The sequence below is a fragment of the Anastrepha obliqua genome, chromosome 1 (genome assembly GCF_027943255.1).
Source record: "Anastrepha obliqua isolate idAnaObli1 chromosome 1, idAnaObli1_1.0, whole genome shotgun sequence".
Taxonomy (NCBI): Eukaryota; Metazoa; Arthropoda; class Insecta; order Diptera; family Tephritidae; genus Anastrepha; species Anastrepha obliqua.
Window position 1 is genome coordinate 109,381,529 of NC_072892.1, and position 23,412 is coordinate 109,404,940.

General features: G+C 34.8%; 1 protein-coding gene across 2 annotated transcripts in view; it reads right to left on the reverse strand.

Annotated features, from left to right (window-relative positions):
* Nucleotides 1–23,412, reverse strand: part of LOC129235529 (polypyrimidine tract-binding protein 2) — a 158,992-nt gene that overhangs the window by 72,014 nt on the left and 63,566 nt on the right. Inside the window, exons 3-6 of one of the 2 annotated variants that reach the window (XM_054869419.1) lie at nucleotides 13,779–14,066; nucleotides 12,040–12,313; nucleotides 10,860–11,053; nucleotides 2,707–2,740 (exon numbers count right to left, since the gene is read on the reverse strand). In XM_054869419.1, coding sequence (XP_054725394.1) covers nucleotides 2,707–2,740; nucleotides 10,860–11,053; nucleotides 12,040–12,313; nucleotides 13,779–14,066 — 790 coding nt within the window. Of the gene's footprint in view, nucleotides 1–2,706; nucleotides 2,741–10,859; nucleotides 11,054–12,027; nucleotides 12,314–13,778; nucleotides 14,067–23,412 lie in introns of both variants that reach the window. The other variant, XM_054869418.1, reaches the window with a different exon arrangement.

Consider the following 23,412-nt stretch of genomic DNA (forward strand, 5'->3'; position numbering starts at 1 on the left):
TTAAAATCAAGGGTTGTGTGAAGCGAAGCAATGCAGATTTTTAATACAGTAGGTTCTGTTTTTATGCGGCTCTTTTTTATGCGATTTTATTTAATTATTTCAGATTCATGCGGTCTATGGAACGTATCTATAGTAATAATATGGGACTAGTGCCCTTTTTTATGGGATTTTATTACATTATTTCAGATTTATGCGGTTCTTAGCACTTTTGAAACGTACTATAGTTTTACTATAGAACTGGTAGCTTTTTTTATGCTGTTTCTTGCGGAACGTATCTACCGCATAAAAACAAAATCTACTGTATATGTAAACAGTTGTCCACAAAATAATACGAGTGGCGTGCGCATTGATGCCAATATTAGTCTGATTAGTAAGAGAATTAATAGAATATTATTTAACTGTTGCAAACTCCAATTGGAAAAATTTGCAATATGATATATTTATTTAATATATTTAGTTAGTGATTCAATCATAACACTTTTGATGATTTAAAAAAATGTTTTTTAATTTGTACAAAGCTTGAAACTTTGATTTACGTCGTTTTTGTAAGAGAGTGAGCTGCATTTTCATAAAAAAATGGTTCAAACGTATTATAACTCTAAATAAAAACTTTGAAAAAAAAAATTAATTGGCCCAAGTTCGAAATTTGTATTTACATGGGTTTGGTAGGACACTGAACTACATTTTCATAAAAAAATTATGACTGCATAATCAGAGTTTTGCTTCTGATTAAAAATTTTGACCAAGACTTAAAATTGGGGTTTTTTATATTTGAACACAGTTTGAAACTTGGATTTTGAAAAGTTATTGTGGGATAAAGTTTACTTTCATAAAAGAAGTTCTCTAAAAATTCTGATTAAAACTTTTGTTTAAATTTGTTTTTTAATTTGCACAAAGATTGACTTGAAACTGCGCATAAGAAAAGAATTACAATTAAAAAAGAATTAATTAAATGAATAAAACTTGTTAACAAGTGAAGGCACTACAATTATTTAACACTTTAAGCGTTTTGTTTCTTTTGAAAACGTGCTTAATTATTTTTAGGCGATGGAGAAAATGTTTTTGAAGTGTTAAAGGGAAATTAAATTAATGATTTTAATAAGTTTATTCGATTACGCATGCAGTCATCGATGACGAGCCTACTCGATATAAACACTTAAAGGGTTAACGCACTACACTTTACAGATTTAGAGAAAGATATTTTAACTTTACTAACGTTGTCTTCAACACTAAAATCCTGCCCTTCTTCGCAAATCATATCCTTATTTGATCATCCACGATAGTTGCTCTTGAGGAATAATTCTTAGATGATACCGAAGCTGGGTGGCAACTGTTTAATAATAAACTTTTTTCATTTCATAACCACAGAAACATTTATGCTACGCAAACTGTTCTAAATTCTTACAAAAGTTTATTGGTCTTCAAGCACAATATTGCGAAAAATTATAGGTAGCCATCATTTTTAGTCGCTTAATCTAATGTAATGGCTGTACGGGTTAGGCTAAGGCCTTTATGCACTGTGACCAGATTGATCTATTGTGCGCCACTAATTATGATTATTTAGTATAGCGAGGAATCAGCTCCTTAGGAGGGAGCAATTGTAGGTCTTCCACCTCTAGTAGATACGGGCCCAGGATTTTGTGTCTCTTGTGGCCTAATGCCTCACACTTTGCGATTAAGTGTTCCATAGACTCCTCTTCATCACAGCAGAATCTGTACGATCTTGTGCTAGATAACCCTATTGTGTTGTAGTTGCCTAACTCAAAACTGCAGCATCAATTAGCAATTCTCGTAATTGCTATTTGTTCAACTTACTTATGTAATACTAATTTTTATTGCTTTACATTTTTTAGTATACGTTTGGCTGAGTTTCTGCTCCAATTACGCGTGTGCGTCGTGTTGTTGCCCCTCAAATGGAGGCGCAGGTATATAGTTTTTGGCTGACTTCGAACGGCAGATAGTAACGGCTCATGAAAAGCTTTTTCTTGGCAGAAAAACACTCAAAGGCTTGTTACTGCCCGTCAAAAGACAGCGGCCACACTTTTCCATGCATTTGAAGTTTCCGGTCCACAACGGGATTCGTAGCCGAACAAACTGAATGGTAGAAACCACCAAACACACTCAACTATGGCGTTCCCTCTCACTACAAAGCTAATTAAAAAAAAATGTTTCTTAAATCAATCAATCACTTCAAAAAAATATTTGTGTGACTTGTACTACGCAAAATATTTATTTTTGACATCTCTAAAACATATTCGCTCTCTTTTTATGAGTGCTTTCAATGCGCTCTGAAGGCTTAACAATGCAAAGCCAACTTATCAAGCGCTATACTCTAGAGTAAGAAAGATATATATATTAAATTTCTATAATTATTTCTGAAAAACAATTTTAATAAAAATGAGCAAACAAAGTAAAAAAAATTACAATAAAGTAAAATGCAAAAATGGTGGGCAAAATAAGAGGCACATTATGTGAGAAAAATCAATGAGGTGAAGAAAAAAAATCGCATTATGCTTAAACAACAATAAAAACAAATAAAAAGGTAGTTAAAATAAATAATTCAAGTAGTAGTAAAAAATAGTACACAAAACGTATAGAAACATAAAAAATACATTCAGTAGATGATTTTGCTTCTTAAATTTTTTAGATGTTTTTGCTACATATGTACTCGTATAATAAAAATTAATAATATTTGTGCAGACGTACCAAAGAGGGTAAATAGAGCATCAGGCGTGACCATCTACAGAAAAAAGAGAAAATAGAGTTTCAGTTAGCGAGAGTTTTTGTAAAACATAAAAAACAAAAAAATAGAGTTTGTAAATGCTTTTTTTGTTGTTGTTTTTTTTTACAGATTCACTAATTTAAAAAAATTATATGCATAAATACTGTATAGAAAAGAGTGGAAGCGCTATTCTAAATATCAACTAATGGAGGCTTTATTTAACTAACGGAATGACTAATTTAATTGGTCGCACCTGCTAAGTAAAATGCAATTTTCAACTCAAACGATTATGATAAAAAATGTCTTTGCTACATAGAAGAAAATTTAAAACATTGGCGAAGACGAAAATATTATTACAAAACTCTTCCCATATGAAATTTCTTTTAAAAATTAAACTAAAAGGGAGTTTATAAAGCTTCTGATCTTTCATACATATTTCGCAGCCTAAATTTTATACATACATACGCGTACTAGCTATTGGTGATCTTGCTACCAGCGAGAGAGCTTAGATTTTGCTCTTTAACTGTTAAAAAAAATTGGTTTATATATAAAATTAAGCGAAAAGAGTTAGCTAGCGAAGCAAGTAACAACGATTGCCTATCCTCTTCCTTTCTGGCTAATAACAAATATACCAGGTGCGTGAATATGAAACCGAAATTTTTTTGGTAAAAAGTACACGTTCGTCGTATGAAAATGGTAAAGAAACCTTTTTTCAAAGTATTGCCAAATATTAAAAAAACAGAAACTATAATTTTATTTTATTTTATTTTGTTGAAAGTAAAGTACTTTTCAGCGAGTACGTGATGAATCGATACACGTTAATGAGAATTGAAATTCGGAGCCAATTTCGTCGAGTAAGCCGCATGCAGGGCCGGAAGATCACTCCAGCGTATAATAGATCAGCCGAAAAAAGCCACAAAACTCCCTCAATTATTGGGTGTACCCTATCTAGGCATTGCCTGCTAGGCGTACCTGCGTAGGAATTTGGTTTTACTTCTAATCTTTTGCGACTGCTTTCGCGCGACTCAGACGTAGGCTTCTAAACTGTCACTGTTTTACAACGCCTGCGAAAATATATAGCTGATTTGAATATCGCTCTCTGCTGGAACTCATCAGCAATACAAAACCTTTAACACAACCGCAACTAGTCGCTGTTCGGTCCTTCCATTTGCCAGCTGCCCCCAACTTCCATTTGCCAGCTGCCCCCTTCAATTGTTGTTGTTGCAATAACATACAACATTCGCAATCAATTTTTTGGGAACGCCGGTGAAGTGCTAGTTTTTGGTGTGATTAAGATCCGAACAGAGCCGGCTGTTGTGCGCATTTCGGTTTATGTAGGGCTTTCGAATGTGTTCGCACATTTTCGAACAGCCCGGGCGTATGAGTAACGGCTGTCGATGCTCAGTAATGGCACATTTTCGAGCGTGAGCTCAAGTATATCGAGCCTTTTCGAGTAATTTTAGTGATGCTTGTTTTGATTAAAAAAAACGAATTTACCTAAGAAACAAATTCCTTGAAAGTGACATTAAGTTTGTTAAAATATGTGTTCGTCATATTGATATAAATTTTATATTACTGTATTTTTTTACTCTTGAACGCGTAAGCTAAAAGGCAACGGCTGACAAACAAAATTAACAACTTTTTTTAGCTGCTCAATTTGTTTAAAAGCTCGAAATTTTAGCATAAAAATTTGTGCAGTTGAGCAAGGAACGCAATTCGATCGAGTAAAAAGCTAATCGCACTGCCCAATGCCCTGATATCTAAAGTACTAGTTGGAAGCCAATACCTATGGTTGTCCTGGATCAACTCAAGTTTTTCAAAATTCGACAGCGAAATGAATGACGTGCTTGACTCTCTGCTACTCATTTCCTCTGCCACTGTCCAGCTTTTGCCATACCGCCATATAACTGTCTAAACTCTTACCTCGTTGGATGTCTACCAGATTTGGAATCCATAATATTTTATCGTTTGTTCGCGAGATGAAGCAGTTTCACCACATTGAGAAATAGAGGTGGAACATTTGTTTAAGCTAGTGGTATCACGATGGACTTTCAGGGCTAAGTAGGCCCCTTCCTCTACCTTTATGGAGTGTGGCAATCATCATAACCTAAACTAACCCTGGCTGAAGATTATTAGGCAGTTAACGCTATCTATTGGCAAACTCCGGTTTCATACGCACACGTCTGGTTTATAACACAATATTATCATATTAATGACTGTAAAGGGTACATTATATATATATTTCCTTATGTGGAACATCTAAGTATGTACTAGTGTATGTATGTAAGCACATTCTCTTATCATGTTTGTTGCTACAAAAATTTTCCAATGACTTTTGCTTCACTAAAAAGACTCAATCTGCATAATAATTGTGGACTATAACTTTAGTCTCGCTGGTTGACACGGCTAGCAAGTCGCTGTTTTTTCGAGGAATATTCGTTTCAGCAAAACGTTTGATAACGCAATTATTAAGCTTGGTGTGTAAAAGATAGATTACTGAACTAATACTTTTTGGGCTCTTAACAAAATTTTGTTGATTCTTAGTGTTCCAAAACACATAAACAAAAAAAATATACAACAAAAAAATTAATTGTTGCGAAAAGCGCTGTTGATTTTTTCCTTGGCGAGGAAAAATGCATGAAGAATGTTCCTGCTCACCCGCAACGCACAACAGTCATATGTTGGGGCAGTACTGACTTTTCTACGGCTCGAAAGGAGTGGATTTTTTGATCCCCAAATATGCAAATTTATCTTTGTCAACTTAGGCGCTAAAATGAAAATACGCCTTATATGAAATGATGATTTTTTGCACAAAATCGCCGATATTTTCCAGCGGTTTTACGGCTCGCACAGTTGCCGCGCTGGCGAAGCGGATAGCCATTTGCCTTTAATTTCTGAGACTTAGATGGATACATCACGTTTTTGTGTAGAATTTACCTCAAATCAGTGTAGTTGCTTTTTCAGCTGCCAGGATCTGTAGAGAATTAGTGCGCTCGTAGGTTGCAAGAGGCAGCAGGATCATTGAAATAATATAACTTTATTAAAGCAAACTACAAAATTTGAGCTTATTTTATTTAGTTGCATTATTTTAATTTTATTTTGAATGGGTTTTATTTTTTTCCAGGAAACTGCAACATTTATCATTCAATGCAGACTGGGCGAATGTAAGGATAGCTGGTGGTGTTAATTAAGACACAAAAATCACTTCTTATTTATTCATAAATTTAGCTGTGTAAGTCTGGTGGTTGGTTATATCGAATGAACTGTATTTTTTTTTTTTTAACTTGATATGACAATGTCGAATTGAACTTCCTCAAGACTAGGTAGCGCGATCCACTTCAGTTTAAGCCACTTCTTTATGAGAGAAATAGCGATCGATATTAAAATTACATGTGTTTTAACTCTTCGCGGTGGATGCCTTTCGTAAGTTGTTGTAAAAGTCGGTGCCGCAAGCCTGGCGGCAAGATATCAATAAAAGGAAAGGAACGATTTCCGGAATGAATAGAGTTGAGATCAGTAGGAAGCTATATGCAAAGCATAATAAATCAGATTCAACGAACTCTGCGCTTTCTAATATCCCTATATTTGCTTTAAATCACTAGGGGAAAAATAACTCCTAAAAACAAAATTTGCTCAGACTAGGTGGTACACCTATCAGAGAAATTTGCCGATCGCAAAGGCTTAAAAATAAAACCAGCCATTGGCACACGCTTCGATATTAAATATTTTATACTAACTACAAAAACGTCTACAAGCGTATACAAAATGAAGGGAGATCACAAACTCCCTGCTTAAATTCTTAACTGAAACATACTCGGTAAGCCCGTATACACTTTAATGTAAGTACGTATGTACGAGGTGTGTTAGAAAAAGAAGGTGAACTTTGAAATTTCGCGGGCTACGTACATTCGACTTTCGATTATTTTTTTTTTTTATGTTGGTATATCCGTCTCGAATATATGCTTTCGGTTTAGCAATGTGGCACGTTTAGTTTGTTTGTGAGAGATATAAATAAGACAAGGGTTTTGCGTGTTCGGCGATTTTCGGCTATCGACTCTTGGCTATTCTGGTCTCTTCCGTTGGAACGATTGGGCTTTGGTTTCGATGTAATAACCATATACTCATGCTTCGTCACCAGTTATGACTCTTTTCAGCGAATCTGGAACATCGTTGACGTCATTCAACAATTCCTGAGCGATGTTCATGGGACGTTGTTTTTGTTCGAAATTCAGGAATTTTGGAACGAACTTCGCTGCCACACGCCTCATGTCCAAACTTTCCGAAAAGATTGCATGGTATGACTCAACCGATATGCCAATATACCGACATCCTCAGCAAATTGTCTAATTGTGACTTTCTCCACATTTTTATCGGTTGTTGATGTGCTGCGGCGTCCAGAGCGAGCGTCGTCATTCACATCTTCCCGACCTTCTGAGAAAAGCTTTTACCACTTGTAGATATTTTTTTTGACTCAGAGTACTCTCACCGTGTGCCACTGTCAACATTTCAAGTGTTTTTGAGCGCTTAGTTTTATTTTTTACACAAAATTTGATGCAACTCCTTTGAACCATTTTTTTCGATAGCAGAAAATCGCAATCGAACACGCAAAACACTGATCTTATTTATGCCACTCACAAACAAACTAAACATGCCACATTGCTATAACCGTGAACATATCTTCGACACAAGTGTACCAACATAAAAGAAATAATAATCGAAAGTCGAATGCACGTAGCCAGCGAAGTTTGAAAATTCACCTTATTTTTTGAACACACCTCGTATGTCGTGCTTAGTGTATGTACAAGGCTGCAACGGGATTTCTAAATGAAATTAGTATGCTAACACCTACTCCATATAACTTCTGTATATAGTTCTAGGTATATTTGAAAATCGCTGATGAGATGAAGAACTCAGACTCAGAAATGGAAAGTAGAAAAATCACGAATAAAACTGAAACTTAGAAGGAAATTTATTTTTGTTGTGTTTCGTCTATGTTTCTTTATATTTTATTTTTTCATTTACTTTTATTTTTTCTTAATTTTTGTTTTTTCTTTATTTTTATTTTTTTTTTATTTTTACTTTTTCTTTTTTTTTTAGTTTTATTTTTTATGTTTTTCTTTATTTTTACTTTTTTTAATTTTTATTTTTTATGTTTTTATTTTATTTCATTTTTCTATGCGAAGAAATAGATGTCTTCTGACTGGAAAATTGAAAATTGAATATAAGAAGCGAAAAAACACGGGTTAGCAATTTATAAAATTATTTGTTAGGTAACACACGAATTCAATAAAAGAGTAAAATTTAGAAAATAGTTCGAAAATTTATGAGAAATGTAGCGTGAAAAACTTTGCCAATTCTTAGGGAACAATTAACGAGCAATTATTAAGGTACAAAAAAAAAATGGCTTTATGAACAAAAGAAGTACTAATACAAACAAAATAAACATAAACCAGATAAATATGTAGCATGTATTTCACAAAAACAAAAAAATTAAATAATGAAAAAAATGAAAATAATGACATACATATATTTAATATAAGATACATATGTATACATGTATTGTACATTTGTACGTAAGTAAAACAAATGTCGGCATGAAATCTTTATTTAGAATACCTTTAGTGAAATCTCATTTGCTGCTCACAAAATCTAGACGAATCAGCGCAAATTTCCAAATTTTTTATACAGCAAATTTTATTATGGCTTAGCAAAAAAGTTGCATTGAGTCTAACGGAAATCTAAAACTGATTATATTTAAAGACTCTCGCTAAAATATTTCGTAAAAATATTAAGATTTAGTACGTGTGGAGGGCAAATTTGAAAACACCTCCAAAAAAAATTTTTTTTTATAATAAAATTAGTTTTTCCGAAACACATACATACTCAGCTGCGGCTATAGAAGAGGTTATGCTTAAAGATGTTTAAAAATAAATGCAATAAAAATAATGACATTTCTTCAGGTATCTACAAATCGGTACAACTCACATAAATCTTAATATTTTCCCGATTTATTTTGGTGCATGTCTCAAAATATAATAGGCTTTTATGCCGATATAAAAGTATCAGGTCAGTCCATAAGTTCGTGCGTTTTTAAAGATGGTTTTAAAATTAATAAAAAAAGATGTTTAAAGTATTTATTAATAATTAATATATTTTCCTTGATTATTTACAATGTCTACCCAACGTTAAGGCACATTTTTAATTCCCTGCTCAAAAAATTTTTTGTCCTTGGAGCCAAAATACGCTTCGATATCCCTTTTTATAGCTTCTTTTGAGGGGTAGTTCTTGTTACTCATATGGGACTGAAGCCCACGGAAAAGGTGATAATCACAAGGTGCACTATCCGGAGAGTATGGTGGATGCGGCATTAGCTCCCATCCGAGCTCGTTCAGCTTGCCTGATGTTTGTCTTGCGGTATGAGCTCTTGCGTTGTCGTGGTGAAACAAAACTTTGCGTCTATTCACTAAAGACGTTCGATTTTTGTTAAGTGCCTCATTCAGGTTTGATAGCTGATGGGAATAATAATCAGCAGTTATCGTCTGGTTTGGTTCCAGAAGTTCATAATAAACAATAACGGAAATATCCCACCAAATAGACAGGAAAGTCAGTTCTGATGTTTCATCTTTATCTAACCATTGGCGTTTGCGAACAGGATTATTGTAAAGGACCAATTTTTGATCACCAGTAACGATACGGTTCATAAAACTTTAATTTTCAAGACGTTGCAGCAGCTGAGAACACACATTTACTCTCTGCTGAAGGTTGGTGACGCAAAATCTATGCGGAACCCATTTTTCCAGCTTTAAAACCTTTCCCAACTGAATCAGGTGCCTGTAAACTGTTCCATGCGATGAATTTAACCTCTGAGTCATCATATCGACTGTTAAATTTGGCTCAGCTTTGACGAGTTCGAGCAAGGCGTCGGAGTTAAAGACACGTCGCAGTTACCACTTCGGAATTTTGAAAACCACTTTTGCGCAGTCCTTACACTCACGGTATATTTTCTGTGAACACTTTTATAAAAAAAAAATACAAAATATGCCTCTTACACGCGTTTGAAAATTCCATTTTATTTTTTAACAACACGTGCTTCTATTCGCGATTAAAATCACTTGTTGAATGCACAATATATCAAAGAAAATATAAGTAGTTCCGTTATATTCCGCGAATCCTTTTTTGTATGCGAAAATCGTGCAAAAGTGAAATTATGGGTAAAATACGCACGAACTTATGGACTGACTTGGTACTACCGACTTTGTATGGAGAGTGATGCAACCTAATACACATGTACATTTATACATTGTAAAAGCGCATCTATACAAAAATTAGACTTGAGATTAGAAATGCAAGCACGCTTTGAAGGGAAAATTAAGCGCATTGATTCCACTACTTATTATATATTTTCTATACGCAATTAATTTAACCAAAATAGATGTGTATAAATACACTCGTGCTCATATAAATAAAAAATTTCAACATCAAAATTTTGAACTTATTTATATTTTAAGAATTAAGAAATCAAGGTTCTTCTTAACTTTGTACAAAGTTCTTAAAAACTGTAAATATGAAAATATGAATATAAAAACTTCAACTTTCAATTTTTTATTAAGACTTTTTAGAGAAATTCTGGATATACTCGTACAGTTTTATGGTTCTTTCAATTTTAGTATAATAAGGTAAAAGTTTAAAGTCAGTGAAAACGCGCACTAATTTTTAACAATTTTTTTTCATAGCATTTTTCCATAAGAAAGAAAATGCTCAACTGCCTAGCGAAAAATGATTGTCAAAAATTTATATGATGTTTGAGCAGCTTCAAACGGACATTTAACTGCACTAGATTTAAATAAAAATAAACAAAAAAATTGGCTATAAAACTGCATACCCGAAATTTGTCTCAAAATTCTGAATGAAATGCTGAAAAGCTTTTATGGTATTTTAAAAAAAAATTTTGTAATTCTTTTGAATTTTAAACAAAGCTAGGAACCTCGTTTTTTCAGCTTTTTGTTATATGTACAAAGAACAATTTTTTATGAAATTGCTTAATTATGTGAGCACAGATGCATATACTCGTACTTATATATTTGTGATAAAACTTAATACTTATTAATTTTACTTTAGGTTTACATAAGCAACTTACCTCTTCATTTAAATTCGACACGAGCAGCACGTTGGAGAAGCCGCGCAAAGCGGGCGTTGCTGTTTGTAGAGCACCACTGTTGGCCAGCGCAAAAGCGCCTAAATTCGGTATGCCGCTATTATAGCCACCGGCGAGTGGCGTACCAATGCCTAGTGCGAATGGCGGCAATACACCGGGAGCACCGAGCCCATTCACTGCAAAGTAGTAATTTTGATTTTTAACTTTTTTAGGAAAACAAATTGAAATCGGCATTCCTGACGAAGGGCGGGAGGGGACGAAATATTGGGATATGTGAAACAGGGAGGTTGACTTTTGCTTCTTTCATAACCAAATAAATACCTAAATTTTTCGGTACGTAGAATATTAAATTCTACAATGACTTCTAAAGTTGGAGGTGGGGTTCAAATGGAGGGGTTTTAAAAGCCTAACGACGCACTAAAATGTCCGATGTCATATTGATTAGATAGAATATGTATAGTGTTGTTCCAAGCCAACAACAATTGCAATGGAGATATTTTGCATAAATTCTACGAAGTGTCAACCAAAAATTAGTACTACAATTGTTTCGAAAATAAGAATTTACTATTGAAAAAAAAAAAAAAAAGAAATTAACTTAAATAAAATTTCGTTCTAAGGCATCTACAAATTTGTAATTTAATTTTCTCAATCTTGGAGCACGTTTGTAGGTCGCTATCAATGTCCGTTTCGCCTAACTCTGGGAGTGGTGGTGAACTTGTTTGGTTTTGGGGTTGTGTAATAGTTTAAAACTTAATTATATTTATTGCAAGCTTTAGAAAGAGAGAGTTATAAAGAGTGAGACAAGTAGTGTAAAAACGAAATAAATTTTAATAAAACAAGAATCAAATTATGTACGCCAAATGGTAGCTACTCTAATGTTTCAAAATTACCAAACACAATCCAAAGTAAAGAAAAAAAAAATTAGAATATGAGGCAGCTGAGCAGAATGAGAGAAAGTGATAGACAAATCATATGGCATAGCATATAACACCATATTACAAAAAAAAAATATATAAATATAAAAAATAATTTTCCTTAAATTTTGTTTTAATATACTTTTTTTAAATTTAGTTTTGAATAATTTTCGTTCCTTCCTTTTAGTTAACAAACAAATATAACAAATGAAAAAAGGAAAACGTAAAAGTGTTACCTATTTTATCACCTGTTAAGGATGGCCGCTGTCGGGCCGCGATCAGGAGTAAATCATTTGCATTCACCAAACCCCCAGCGGTGGGCATTATGTCAGCACCTGGCTCGCCCGGCGGCAATGATGGATTTGTGAAATCGCGCGATTTGTCATTGTTGTATTTGACATTCAAAGCAGTCAATTTGCTGTTGTCGATGCGCAGAGTGCAACAGCCGTTATAGATATTCTGGCCATCCAAAATGTTCTTGGCATGCTGGGCCGAATGGGCGTCCGGATACTGGATAAGTGCCTGCAATTGCAATTGAAATGGTATGCGTATGAACAAAGGAAGTGGGTAACAAGCATATAAGTGAATAAGTGAGTGTGTGAGTGAGTGAGTGTGGGTGAACGATTGGGTGAGTAAGTAAATGAATGCGACAGCTCTGCGTTAATAATTGAATAAAATGGGTGCAACAACAAGTTAATACAAATGTAGATAAAAAGCATTCATACATTTACACTTGATTTAGTGCGCAAACGGGCATGTGAATGAACTTTTGTATGATCATTCGGGTGCACCTTAGTTGCATGAGACATTTTTCAATCTTTAGAAAAGTTTTCGTTTTAGTGAAAGAAATGGTATGCAAAAAATGAAGGCGGTCTAAAAAGAAGAAAACGTGCCACATAAGTATGCCAAGTTCCTGCAAATATTTAGTAGAACTGACTGGCAGAAAAAAAAATGTAAAATGAATTATTATTATATTTATTCGACAGAATAGAAGTTTTAATTGAGAACTAGGGCATTTATCAAATGCATAACGCTTACTTTTAGCAATACGAGGGTCGTTTGAAAACTACATGGAAAAATAGAAACTACTTTTTTGGGGTAAACATTTTTTATTTTTCGACGTAGTCTCCGTTTCAGTTTACACATTTCTTCCTATTCTAGTTTGTTGGTCCTTTTCGAATAATAAAATTTGTTCAAGTCTGAAAAATAGCTATTCGATACTGCAATCAACTTTTCGTTTAAAAAAATTTTTTTTTCCTCCAGATATGTGTTCAAATTGGGGGAATAAATAGAAGTCCGAGGAAAACGAGGAAGCCAATTGCGGAGATTAGGTGCGATGTGAAACGAGTTACAACTCTATTTCTATTCATTTTACGAGCACAGCTGCTGAGTCGTGAGCTGGTGCGTTGTCGTGATGGAAAAGGAAATCACTCGACTTCCTCGATTCAAACGAATACTAAACACAAAGAAATATAGCGATCTTGCTGAAACTCTACAAGCCTATTCACTTTAATTTCAAATCACTTGAACTCACTTTCAACTAACTATGTATACATTTCGAAGGCCACATCCTCCTATTCCGTAAATGTGACGGCCCGAAAGTTCAACAACATTAAGAACAAATTGGCGTGATAAAATGAGCTGTAATGTTGGTTGTAAAAATAAATTATATAGGGTGCGTTCCCCACCGGTTTCTTTTTAACATTTTGATAATAAAACAAAATACTACTCAATACGAAAATTGTCGAAACTCAAAAAGGGTTCACCCTATTGCCCAAACATACACACAGACACACTAATATGGTTGCTTGTGTGTTGGCTCTTGCACTTATCAATTATGCGCGCTGCCGCATTGTGGTTGCTCCGTTCATTTGAAATGTACGCGATATCTTTGAATACACATACACATGCACTATTCCATAGATACATATGTACATATATACATTTGGATATGTAGTACACATATTCGTGTGCAGCAGTTACTTACCTGGAATGAATTATTTTTTGTAAATGTGACAATTTTCAGCACTTTGCCAAAACGTTGGAAAATTTGATGCAAAATATCCAACGACACCGGATAGAGCAACGATTCGACAATGACGCGGAGTACAGTATTGGGTCCGCCAGCAGTGGAATTAGTATTGACTGCATTCGAGTTGTTCTGCAGTACAGCGATTGTGCCGTCGGCATTGGTAGCGGTGGCGGTGTTGCACAGCGGGAGCGGCGAACCAGAGGCTGGCGATTGAATGCGATAATCGCTGGGAACGACAGCGGTCTGCAAAAGAAAATAAAATAATTAATTACAGATTTAAATTCACATAAAAACTCATTATGTAAAAGCAATAGCTTTAAGGGAATGCTTTGAAAAATTTTTCAATGTTTTATAAAATGTAAAATATGCGTAAATTTTATTTGATTTATTTTATCACAGTTGGTCAATTAAATCATGTTTATTTTATGTACATCAAATGTATTTATTTATTGTATTATTTTTAAATCAAAATAAAAGATAAAAAGTGGAATAGTTTTCTTGGAAGCTTCCGTTGCGTAGCTTAATGCATGCAAAAATGAATGTTTTTTTCTGTTTTTTCTGAATTTTTTTCTATTTTTTTTAATATTACTTTTATATTTTTCATATATAGCTCATTTTATACAATAACAAAAAAGCAAAGTAATTAAAACTTCAAAATCCGCATAAAATTTATAAAAATTCGACATGCTTTCACCATAATTTCAAAATTTTTTTATCATAATTCTTTTTTTTAAGTTTGTGTGCCAATTTTATAGCCCAATTAAATTCTAGTACAATAAAGAACAAGTTTGAAGTCGGTTAAAATCTCGTAGATTTTTGATAATTTTTCCCCGAAACATCATCAGGGAGAAAAAGATTATCAAAAATAAACGCACATTTTGAGAAAAGGCTCGTCTCTTATTTTCACTTAACTCTTTACTAAATTTCAGTGTCCATGACAAGCCAGTTTATCTGCCAATTCAAGGCCATAATAGATTAGCCTTTTGATTATTTTATTAGAAACGCCACTGATTAATTAAAATTTAAATATTTGGCCATTCTATTTAACTAATCCCATATTTAATATCTCACTAATTTTTTTGAAGCAACTTCTGCCAAATTTTTCACCAGAGTGCGTGTCTTTTTGCGCTGGAAAATATTTAATCTGTATCGCCATAAAAACGGAATTGTTTTTGTTTTTATATCTCATCAATTTTATGCAGGTATACACAAGGCAAGATTTCCTACTATGATATACCACTATGAATACATACATACGTACACATTTATGCGCAAAAATTCCCTCATAAATCTCAATCAGAATCAATAAATTCCAATTGTACTACCATCATAATGCAGGAATGAAATCGATATGAGAAAAAGAAGAACAAGAAAATACACGAATACAAAAATTGGGTTTATAATATACACACACACGTAAGTATATAATAGGCGTATATTATATATGAGTACGACACACACAAAAGGTTGTCTCATCCATGACCATTGCATGGGACTACTTCACATTCAAATGTGGGTACTGATAATTTCATATTCGCATGTGCTTTTCCTGAAGAAGAAAAACCACAATATCGGAAAACAATTTAATGACATTCGGAAGTGAATTTATTCCAGTTCGTGCTGAATTTTGATTTAAAAGTCATAACATAAACACGTTGACTTTTCTATACAAACAACACACTCTTGTACACACACGCACCTACACATGTACACATACAAGCCATAGGACAAACGCACGTTCTAAAAATATACAAAATCTACCGAAGATGATTTTCCCAAGTGTGCGATTTCCGCTTGGTGACAGGTAACGGACGGAGAGTGTAAGAGGGGATGCCGGGGCAGCAAAGGTAAATAAAAATGAATGAATAAGTGAATAAAGAAATAGTCCAACAAATGTGCTCAACGTATTGTATGTATGAAAGTATAGATTTATGAATGCGTGCATTTGTATACACATATACATTTACGTAAGTATGTATGCACTTAGCTAACTGTGCGTGTGTGTAAGATAGAGAATCGCATTAAGGTGACTCGGCCATCTACGGCGGAAAAATCGCAACTACAGACAAGACGGCAGCAGTTTATTGAAGTGCACAACAATACAAAAACAAAAATAAATGAAAATGAGAGCAAATTGAAAGGAAACAGGCCAGGGCCAAGTCAAATCGATGGGCATGATCGGAGGAAGGAAATGCAACCTACTATGAGCTAAAGTATATTTCAGCAAATGCGAAGACGAAAACGAAGACGCAGAAGACGACGCTGTTACTGCCAAGAAGATTGCAAATATAATAAAAATTGATTAGAATTGCAAAAGTACTACACATCCACATAGAATACATACATACGTTTATATACGCATCAACAAGTAGACAAACTGATACAGATAAACTGAGCAAAAATGTGTACGCGCGTGGTGGCATGGGTTAGTGTGTGTGCTTGTGGGTGTGCATCAGGCCCGCCAGCACTTGACAGGCAATCGAAGGCAGGACCAAATAGAATTCAGCGCGGACGGCAAGCCAAGACGACAGACAAGCCACAACAAATTCACACGCCGCCACAAACACACCCACACACACATCCGCATATACGTTCCTATACACACATCTATGAGAAATGGATATGTTAGCTTACTTGGCAGCCAACAGCAGCGTGCCAACTCTGCGCCAAAGCTTTCCATTTATTTTTTCTACATTTTTCCTTTTTCCGTTTTTACTTAAATATAACTTCCTATTCAAAAGTTTACGATTCGAATTTGCTGTTGTTGTTTTAACATTACAAAAAATACATTAAATGAGTGTTGGAGTCTCTGAATGGTTGTGTGTAGAAGTGTAGACCTCTTTAAATGATTATGATTATTAGATGATTGTGTGCGGTTTTGTTATTGAGCGTAATTGGATAGACGAAAGGAAGAAGAAGAAGGCACTTATTGATGGCTGGCGAGTAACTTCAGATCAATCACGTACGAATGTATAATTATGTGTGTGTAAAAAAGATGCTGGTGTCAGTTAGTTCTGAATAGAAATGTAGTTTAAGAATGTGAAGTCGAATCTGAGGAATTTAAATTAAAGAGTAGATTTTACTTTGCCTCAAATTGAACCCATTGTGAGAATCTCCGTTAGAACAAATTACTTATGATGAGATTATTGTTTGTGCAGTTTTTGAATAACAGACCTCGATTTGAGATGAAAAATTCTACATTCCTGTGCTTATATCCCTGAACTGACGATACTCGACAAAGCAACGACGTGATACAAGTAAGGTGGGAGGGTGTGGACAGGTCCAACTGGGGTGGTTTCCGTCGGAAAAAATCAAACTGTGGTTGGATTGAAGTATATGCAACTTTTGATCGACTGCATGTGAAGAGTAACTGACGTAGAGTTTACAGCTCAACCGCCTCCCGACATATCGACTCGTTGGCGGTAGGAAGTTTGGTGTGGGTTGAAGTCCCACACTGATGGGGTAAACGATTGCGATACTTCCTTCTCGTAAAACAAAAATCTTTGTTTAATATATTTTACCCGTGGAGCTCTTGCTGATGTTTAAAGCTTATGGTTTTTCGAGGCACAGATATAAAAACATGAAATCAAACATTGCGAGAAATGCTGCCTACAAGTGGTAGCCCCTGAAAATGTGGAAAATCCACCTGCTACTGTAGCATGCACGTCGGATGTGGAGGTCTAGAAATTTGTGTTTATATGAAAATTGTTTTACAACTGAAACCTCAAGTTGCATTTGTGACAATGCAATATGTGTGATGATAATGATGATCCAGGCAAATCTAGCATATTAAATGAACTTCAAGTTAAAATAAATTCATAAATAAATACTCAGTTTCATAAATAAATACTAATACAATGTTATACTCGTGGATGAATATTATCTTTGATTATGTTTTTACGTCACGACAGGCGAAAATATTATCAAAAACCAAGGAAGGTTTTGAGCGATTTCAAGCTTGCACTTTGTTATACTAAAATCAGAAATGCCGGAAGGAAAACCAACTGGCCACAAAATGGAAAACAATTACATATTACGCGGCGTAAACAGATAACAAATCTTGAGTTAATCAGTTTTACCGAAATTATAGATCTTTTGTTTATTAATTTCATTAATATTAAAACATCACAAACGTGGCGCATGATGGCGCTACATGCGACGTTATGATTGTCACAGAAAGATATACGCGCAGACGAACATGTGTGCGTAAGTAGAATTGGTGTAATTTATTAAGCCAAATTGCACACAGAGTACTACACAATAGCACACCTAGACATATATTTATATATAAATTAGTAAAAGGCGAAGAAGTGTCACATAATCACATAATTTATAGCCAATGTGTGAGACAAATGTAAAGCATAATGATACCCAGCAGCAAAAACGTGTATGAGTAAATAGAACACAGTCTTAGTACGGACTCATATTGCTAGTACAGCATTAGTAAGATATCGAACTGGTTGGGAACCACTATGGTACTGCTGTATTTTTCTTTATCTTTACCTTTATATTTATATTTAACTTTATAAAATTTTTTTAATATTATTCAGTAATTTTTTTACCACAAATACCTATGAAATGAGACTTTTTTTTCTATGTCAAACGTTTATTAACAAAAAATGGTTACAAATTTAGGTAATCTTTAAATAATAGCCATCGCTAGCGACACATTTTTCCCATCTCTCAGGCGATTTGTGGATGCCCAATCATCGAGCCATTTTTTGACTTCTTCGAGAGATTTGAAGCGCTGCTCGGAAAGTGTGTGGCCCATCGATGCAAACAAATGATAATCCGAAAGCGCCAAGTCTGGTGAGTAAGCCGCATGCATCAGCGGTTCCCAATCGTACGTCTCCACCAATTCGCGGGGCGCTCTTGTTCGATGTGGCGGTGCATTGCCATCAAGAAAAATTACTTTGTGACGCCGATCGGCATATTCTGGGCGTTTTCGGTGTATAGCGCTGTTCAAATCGGCCAATTGTCGTTGGTAGCGTATAAGCATTTGATGAGCTTGATAACAGAAAATCAACGATGTTCGCAAATCGTAGTTTGAAGGCGCGAAATTCGACATTTTTAAGAGCGACAAAAATGCATTGTTATATGAAATGTAACAAATAATGAATTGAATATTGCTGACAAATGACAGACGAAAAAAACAAGACATTTGGGAAGGTTTAAAAATACTCCTAGCTAAATCTATGGACTAATAGCTGAAAGACTTATTTCATAAATAGTTCATTTCATACAGTCTCTCCATAAATTTAAACTTTTTTATGAATATTAAGAAAAATAAGAAAAACAAATATTTGAATACAAAAGCTCAATAATCCGCTCTTCAAAATAACACAGGCCGACAAAATTTAACCAACATTCAGACCCAGAAACCAGACTATATATTTCCGAAGGTTTATGATGCGCTGAATCCAAATCTGGCCTCAGAATTGCTCTATCAGCTCTGGTTTTCGAGATATCCTAACCTAAAAGTGCAAAAAACCCCATTTTTGCCCATATTTGAGGTTATGTAGCCTTGCAGATGTTTTCTTTCACCAAAATTAAAGGATGGCATCTTTAAATACAATCCTTCTTTTTTCAAATGGTGTTTTGTTTGCTCAAATATCATTTTTTTTCGCAGAGATATCGCATAACCTCAAATATGGGCAAAAATGGTGTTTTTTGCACTTTTAGGTTAGGATATCTCGAAAACCAGAGCTGATAGAGCAATTCTGAGGCCAGATTTGGATTCAGCGCATCATAAACCTTCGGAAATATATAGTCTGGTTTCTGGGTCTGAATGTTGGTTAAATTTTGTTGGCCTAGTTCCATTAAACACGAAAGATACGATTATCGTAAAAACTCAAACTAATAAATTAATTTTAGTTATCAATCCGAATTTTGCATGGACAGAGAAGCAGATATTAGTTTAAATTATTTCGGATACTTTTCCTTGTAGACTAGTGTAATCGGAGTATAACACAAGATTCAATAAAACAATATTTAACTAATTATTATTAGTTATTTGCATTAGTTTTCCTAATATTTAATTGAATAACCACGATTTTTTATTACCGCTGCGCATATGCGCGACATGGAATCAATAGGATCACGACACCTTTTCAGTGGGATTTGCTTTCATGCGTCGTGGACTGTGTTCCATAGTTCTGTGGAGTTTGATCGAGGTTATGTGATTGAGCAGCCCTTGACATGAACTCAACTACCTTGACCTGAAACCACTCCTTGGCAAATTTACTTGTGTGCCACCTTGCTGGAAGAACTATATATACCTGCTAACACTGTTTCTTTTATCAAGTGGATTGTAGCGTTAGGCCATAAGAAAAACTTACCCACACCATCACTTTCGCACCGCCATGTTTGACTGTCTTGACCGTCTATTACGGATTATATTCAGCATTTCGCGCGCAACGGATATACTGCCTAGACCCAGTACCTCCAAATAGAACCACCTTATTTTCAGCTGTACACAAAATATTTCTCTATTTTTCCTTTGGCCATTTTGAGTGTTGTTTGGTAAATTTTAATCGTGCCGCAACGTGCTTTTTTTCAACAAAGGAACCTTTCGTGAACTTCACGCATATAACTTGTGAACCAACAAGCATGTATGAACTGTTACGTCACTTACATTCATATCTAAGCATTTTTTTTCTGCAGATGACGCTGTAGGTTATTTTTTAGAGACTTGGAGTATATGCCGATCGTCTTCTCTGATTGTTTTGCGTTTGCGACCACGTTTTTCAGAGGCAAGTCTTGCTCAGAAATGAATGTGTAAAAATATCATTTTTACCTAATCTTCGTAGAGTAGGTAGCGTGTACTGTTGCAATGCGAGCTAGAGGACAGTTATATTTTTCATAAACATAAATCTTGGAATTTAACTCTAGTCGGAAACAATAAGAAAATAATCTTCTGTTGAATAAAGCCCCAACTTCGAATTGTCAAAAAATTCAGCAGGATACAAATGAGATTTTAGAGGTTATCATAAAAAAATCAACAGTTGATTTTTTCCATATAGAAAATAAGAAACGCAAACTAGTCATGGCTCTAAATTCATAAGCAGTGCGCTGGTTCAGTACCGGTGGATCTCCCTACAGGCGGGTATTAACTGTTGCAATCGCGAGCGCTTATGCTCGTATTGCTTTGCTGAAGTGTTATATTCAGGGAAAGACATTCAGGTAATATATGAATGGATAAAAGTACATAATTACTCTTACTACTATATTACATCATACTTGACTCGCGGTTTCATCCCAACAGATGCAACATATCTATTGTCTTCAATGCAATTTCACATATGGTATACTTCGGGGCGTTTGTCTGCAATAACAACAAAAACGACATGCGCGCAACATTTCACCTAGTTATGAATTATAACAGCAGACAAATGTGCAATTAGTTGAAGTACAACTGCTAATATTAAGCTGATGAAATTATGCTTCACTTCTCATCAGCTGAAGATTAAACTCGTCTTCCAATACGAAGTTACGATGTTTCTTTTTTTTTGTAAAAGGCAAAGTAATTCCTCCTCTTCATTTTAAGTTATAAAGTTGTGCGAGGATTATGTCTCTATTGAAACGCCCTGGTTCCATAAGCAAGTAAAATTGCGTTCAGTGTTCAGGCGGGTTACAGATTAACAAAGTATATTTCAGTATCAGTCCCAATTAATATAGTAGCACATATGGATGTCTGAATTCTTTAGTAATGCAAGATCATCTCAATCTTTATTATTAGAGCTCCAAAAAGTAAGCAGGAGCTTACGAGCAGTTCGCATACTTATTGGTTGATATGTTTTGGCTATCGAATATTTACTACTTAAGCGATAAGTATTGAAGTGGATAACCACATAGTCGCTAATACTTTTACCGTAATTTGCAAAAAATGTGGCGGAGTGATACGGCTGGCCGACATAAAAACAGCACCAAGCAATGACTTATTTGTTTCATATTAGGCGATCCTGCGAGTGTCGTGAGGATCTCACCAAAAAAATTGGAAACAGGGCGAAGTGCTCTGTAAGTTTGCGTCACAGAATATGAAGTTTGAAATTTTTCAAACTGAAATTTTCAACATTTGTAAATATTGTTCGGGTCTTAGTTGTTAGATGGCAAATGGACGGAAAATAGAAAATATGAATGTGACCCACTTTTGGTGGATCTTGCGTTCCAAGGTAAATTTGGTTGCAACAAGGAATGATAGAGAAAGTTATTTCAAATATCTAACGGAGTATATGCAAAAATATATTATACAAAACATATTATGCATGTTAAAGGCATGTGTTTTCTTGGACAGTTCGTTTGATAGCTAAATATTTTTAACAAAAGTTCTATACGCCCACAAAGCAAAAACACCCATTACACAAAAATTACTATACTTTCGGACACTTGAGGCCTGCAATCATACAAGCCATATATTTGTATCCTTAACTAGTTTTTCCAATTTTTTTATTTATATTCTTTGTCATTTGTTGGACAGTTTTCACTTCCCAGGAGAGGCCTACCGAACGAGCTGGAATCGAGACGTGCGCGCTTACCTCTCACACCGAATTGTTGAAATTGCAACAACAGGAAACAAAAAGCATAATAAAGTCATAATCGGTGTCAATTTGTAGTTGGGGATCGGGGCCAGTGGACAGTGGAGGCGGGGGCTGAACCACACGCTATGAATGCTTACTCGCGGGACACTCCCGCAATGGCAACGAAACTAACAACGAAGAAAGTAACAAAAAACTAAAGGTAAACGTGCTCATAAAACAAAAAATGGTTACAAATCCAACAACAATGCCAACAAACAAGAGCGCAGATAAAAGCTTTTAACAAAAGTTTGCGTAAAATTTACAAAGTTTTTCATTTTTATTACAAACGGCGCAGCTGTGCAAGAGAACGGCAAGCAGGCAGGCAGGCGGACAGGTGATGAGCGAGCAGCTAAGAGGCAACTGTGCGCGGTCTTTAGACCGTTGAGCCAAAATGCCGAAACCACAATGTCAACCGCAAAACAGCATAAAATGTGAAAGTTTTAGTGTGGCGAGAAAGAAATAAAGTAAAATAAAATGAAGAAAATAAAATTGAAGGATAATCTATGGCACTTTATATACCAGCAGTGCAATAAATGGAGAAAAAAGCACCGACTAGAGCAAAGTGAAGCGTTTGAAAATTGATGGCGTTGAAAAACGTAGTTACTGTTATTTATGCAAAAAGCGTTAAATGAGCAGCAACAGTAGCACCCAGCAAAAAAAACTGAAAAAAAAAATTGAAAAGTGCGACTGGTGAAAAACAAATTTTTGGCTTTCTTCATAAACTCGAGCCATAAGCCGTAACGGGGATTCCTTTTATATCCGCATAATATTCCATTTTGTTTTCAGCTTTAATCCAAACATGAAAAAGTACAAAGTGAAAGGCAATGGAAAGAATGAACTAAGTTTTCGCTTTACACGCTACTCGTCGCTTGTTCGCCCTCATTCACTGCACTTTCCTGGCTTTTAAGCGGTTTTTGTCACCCAAGCAAGAAACAATGAGAACAAAAACACAAAAAACAAAACAAAAAACAGTTAACAAAAGCAAAGTTAAGTTAAGAACTATCGAAAAACTA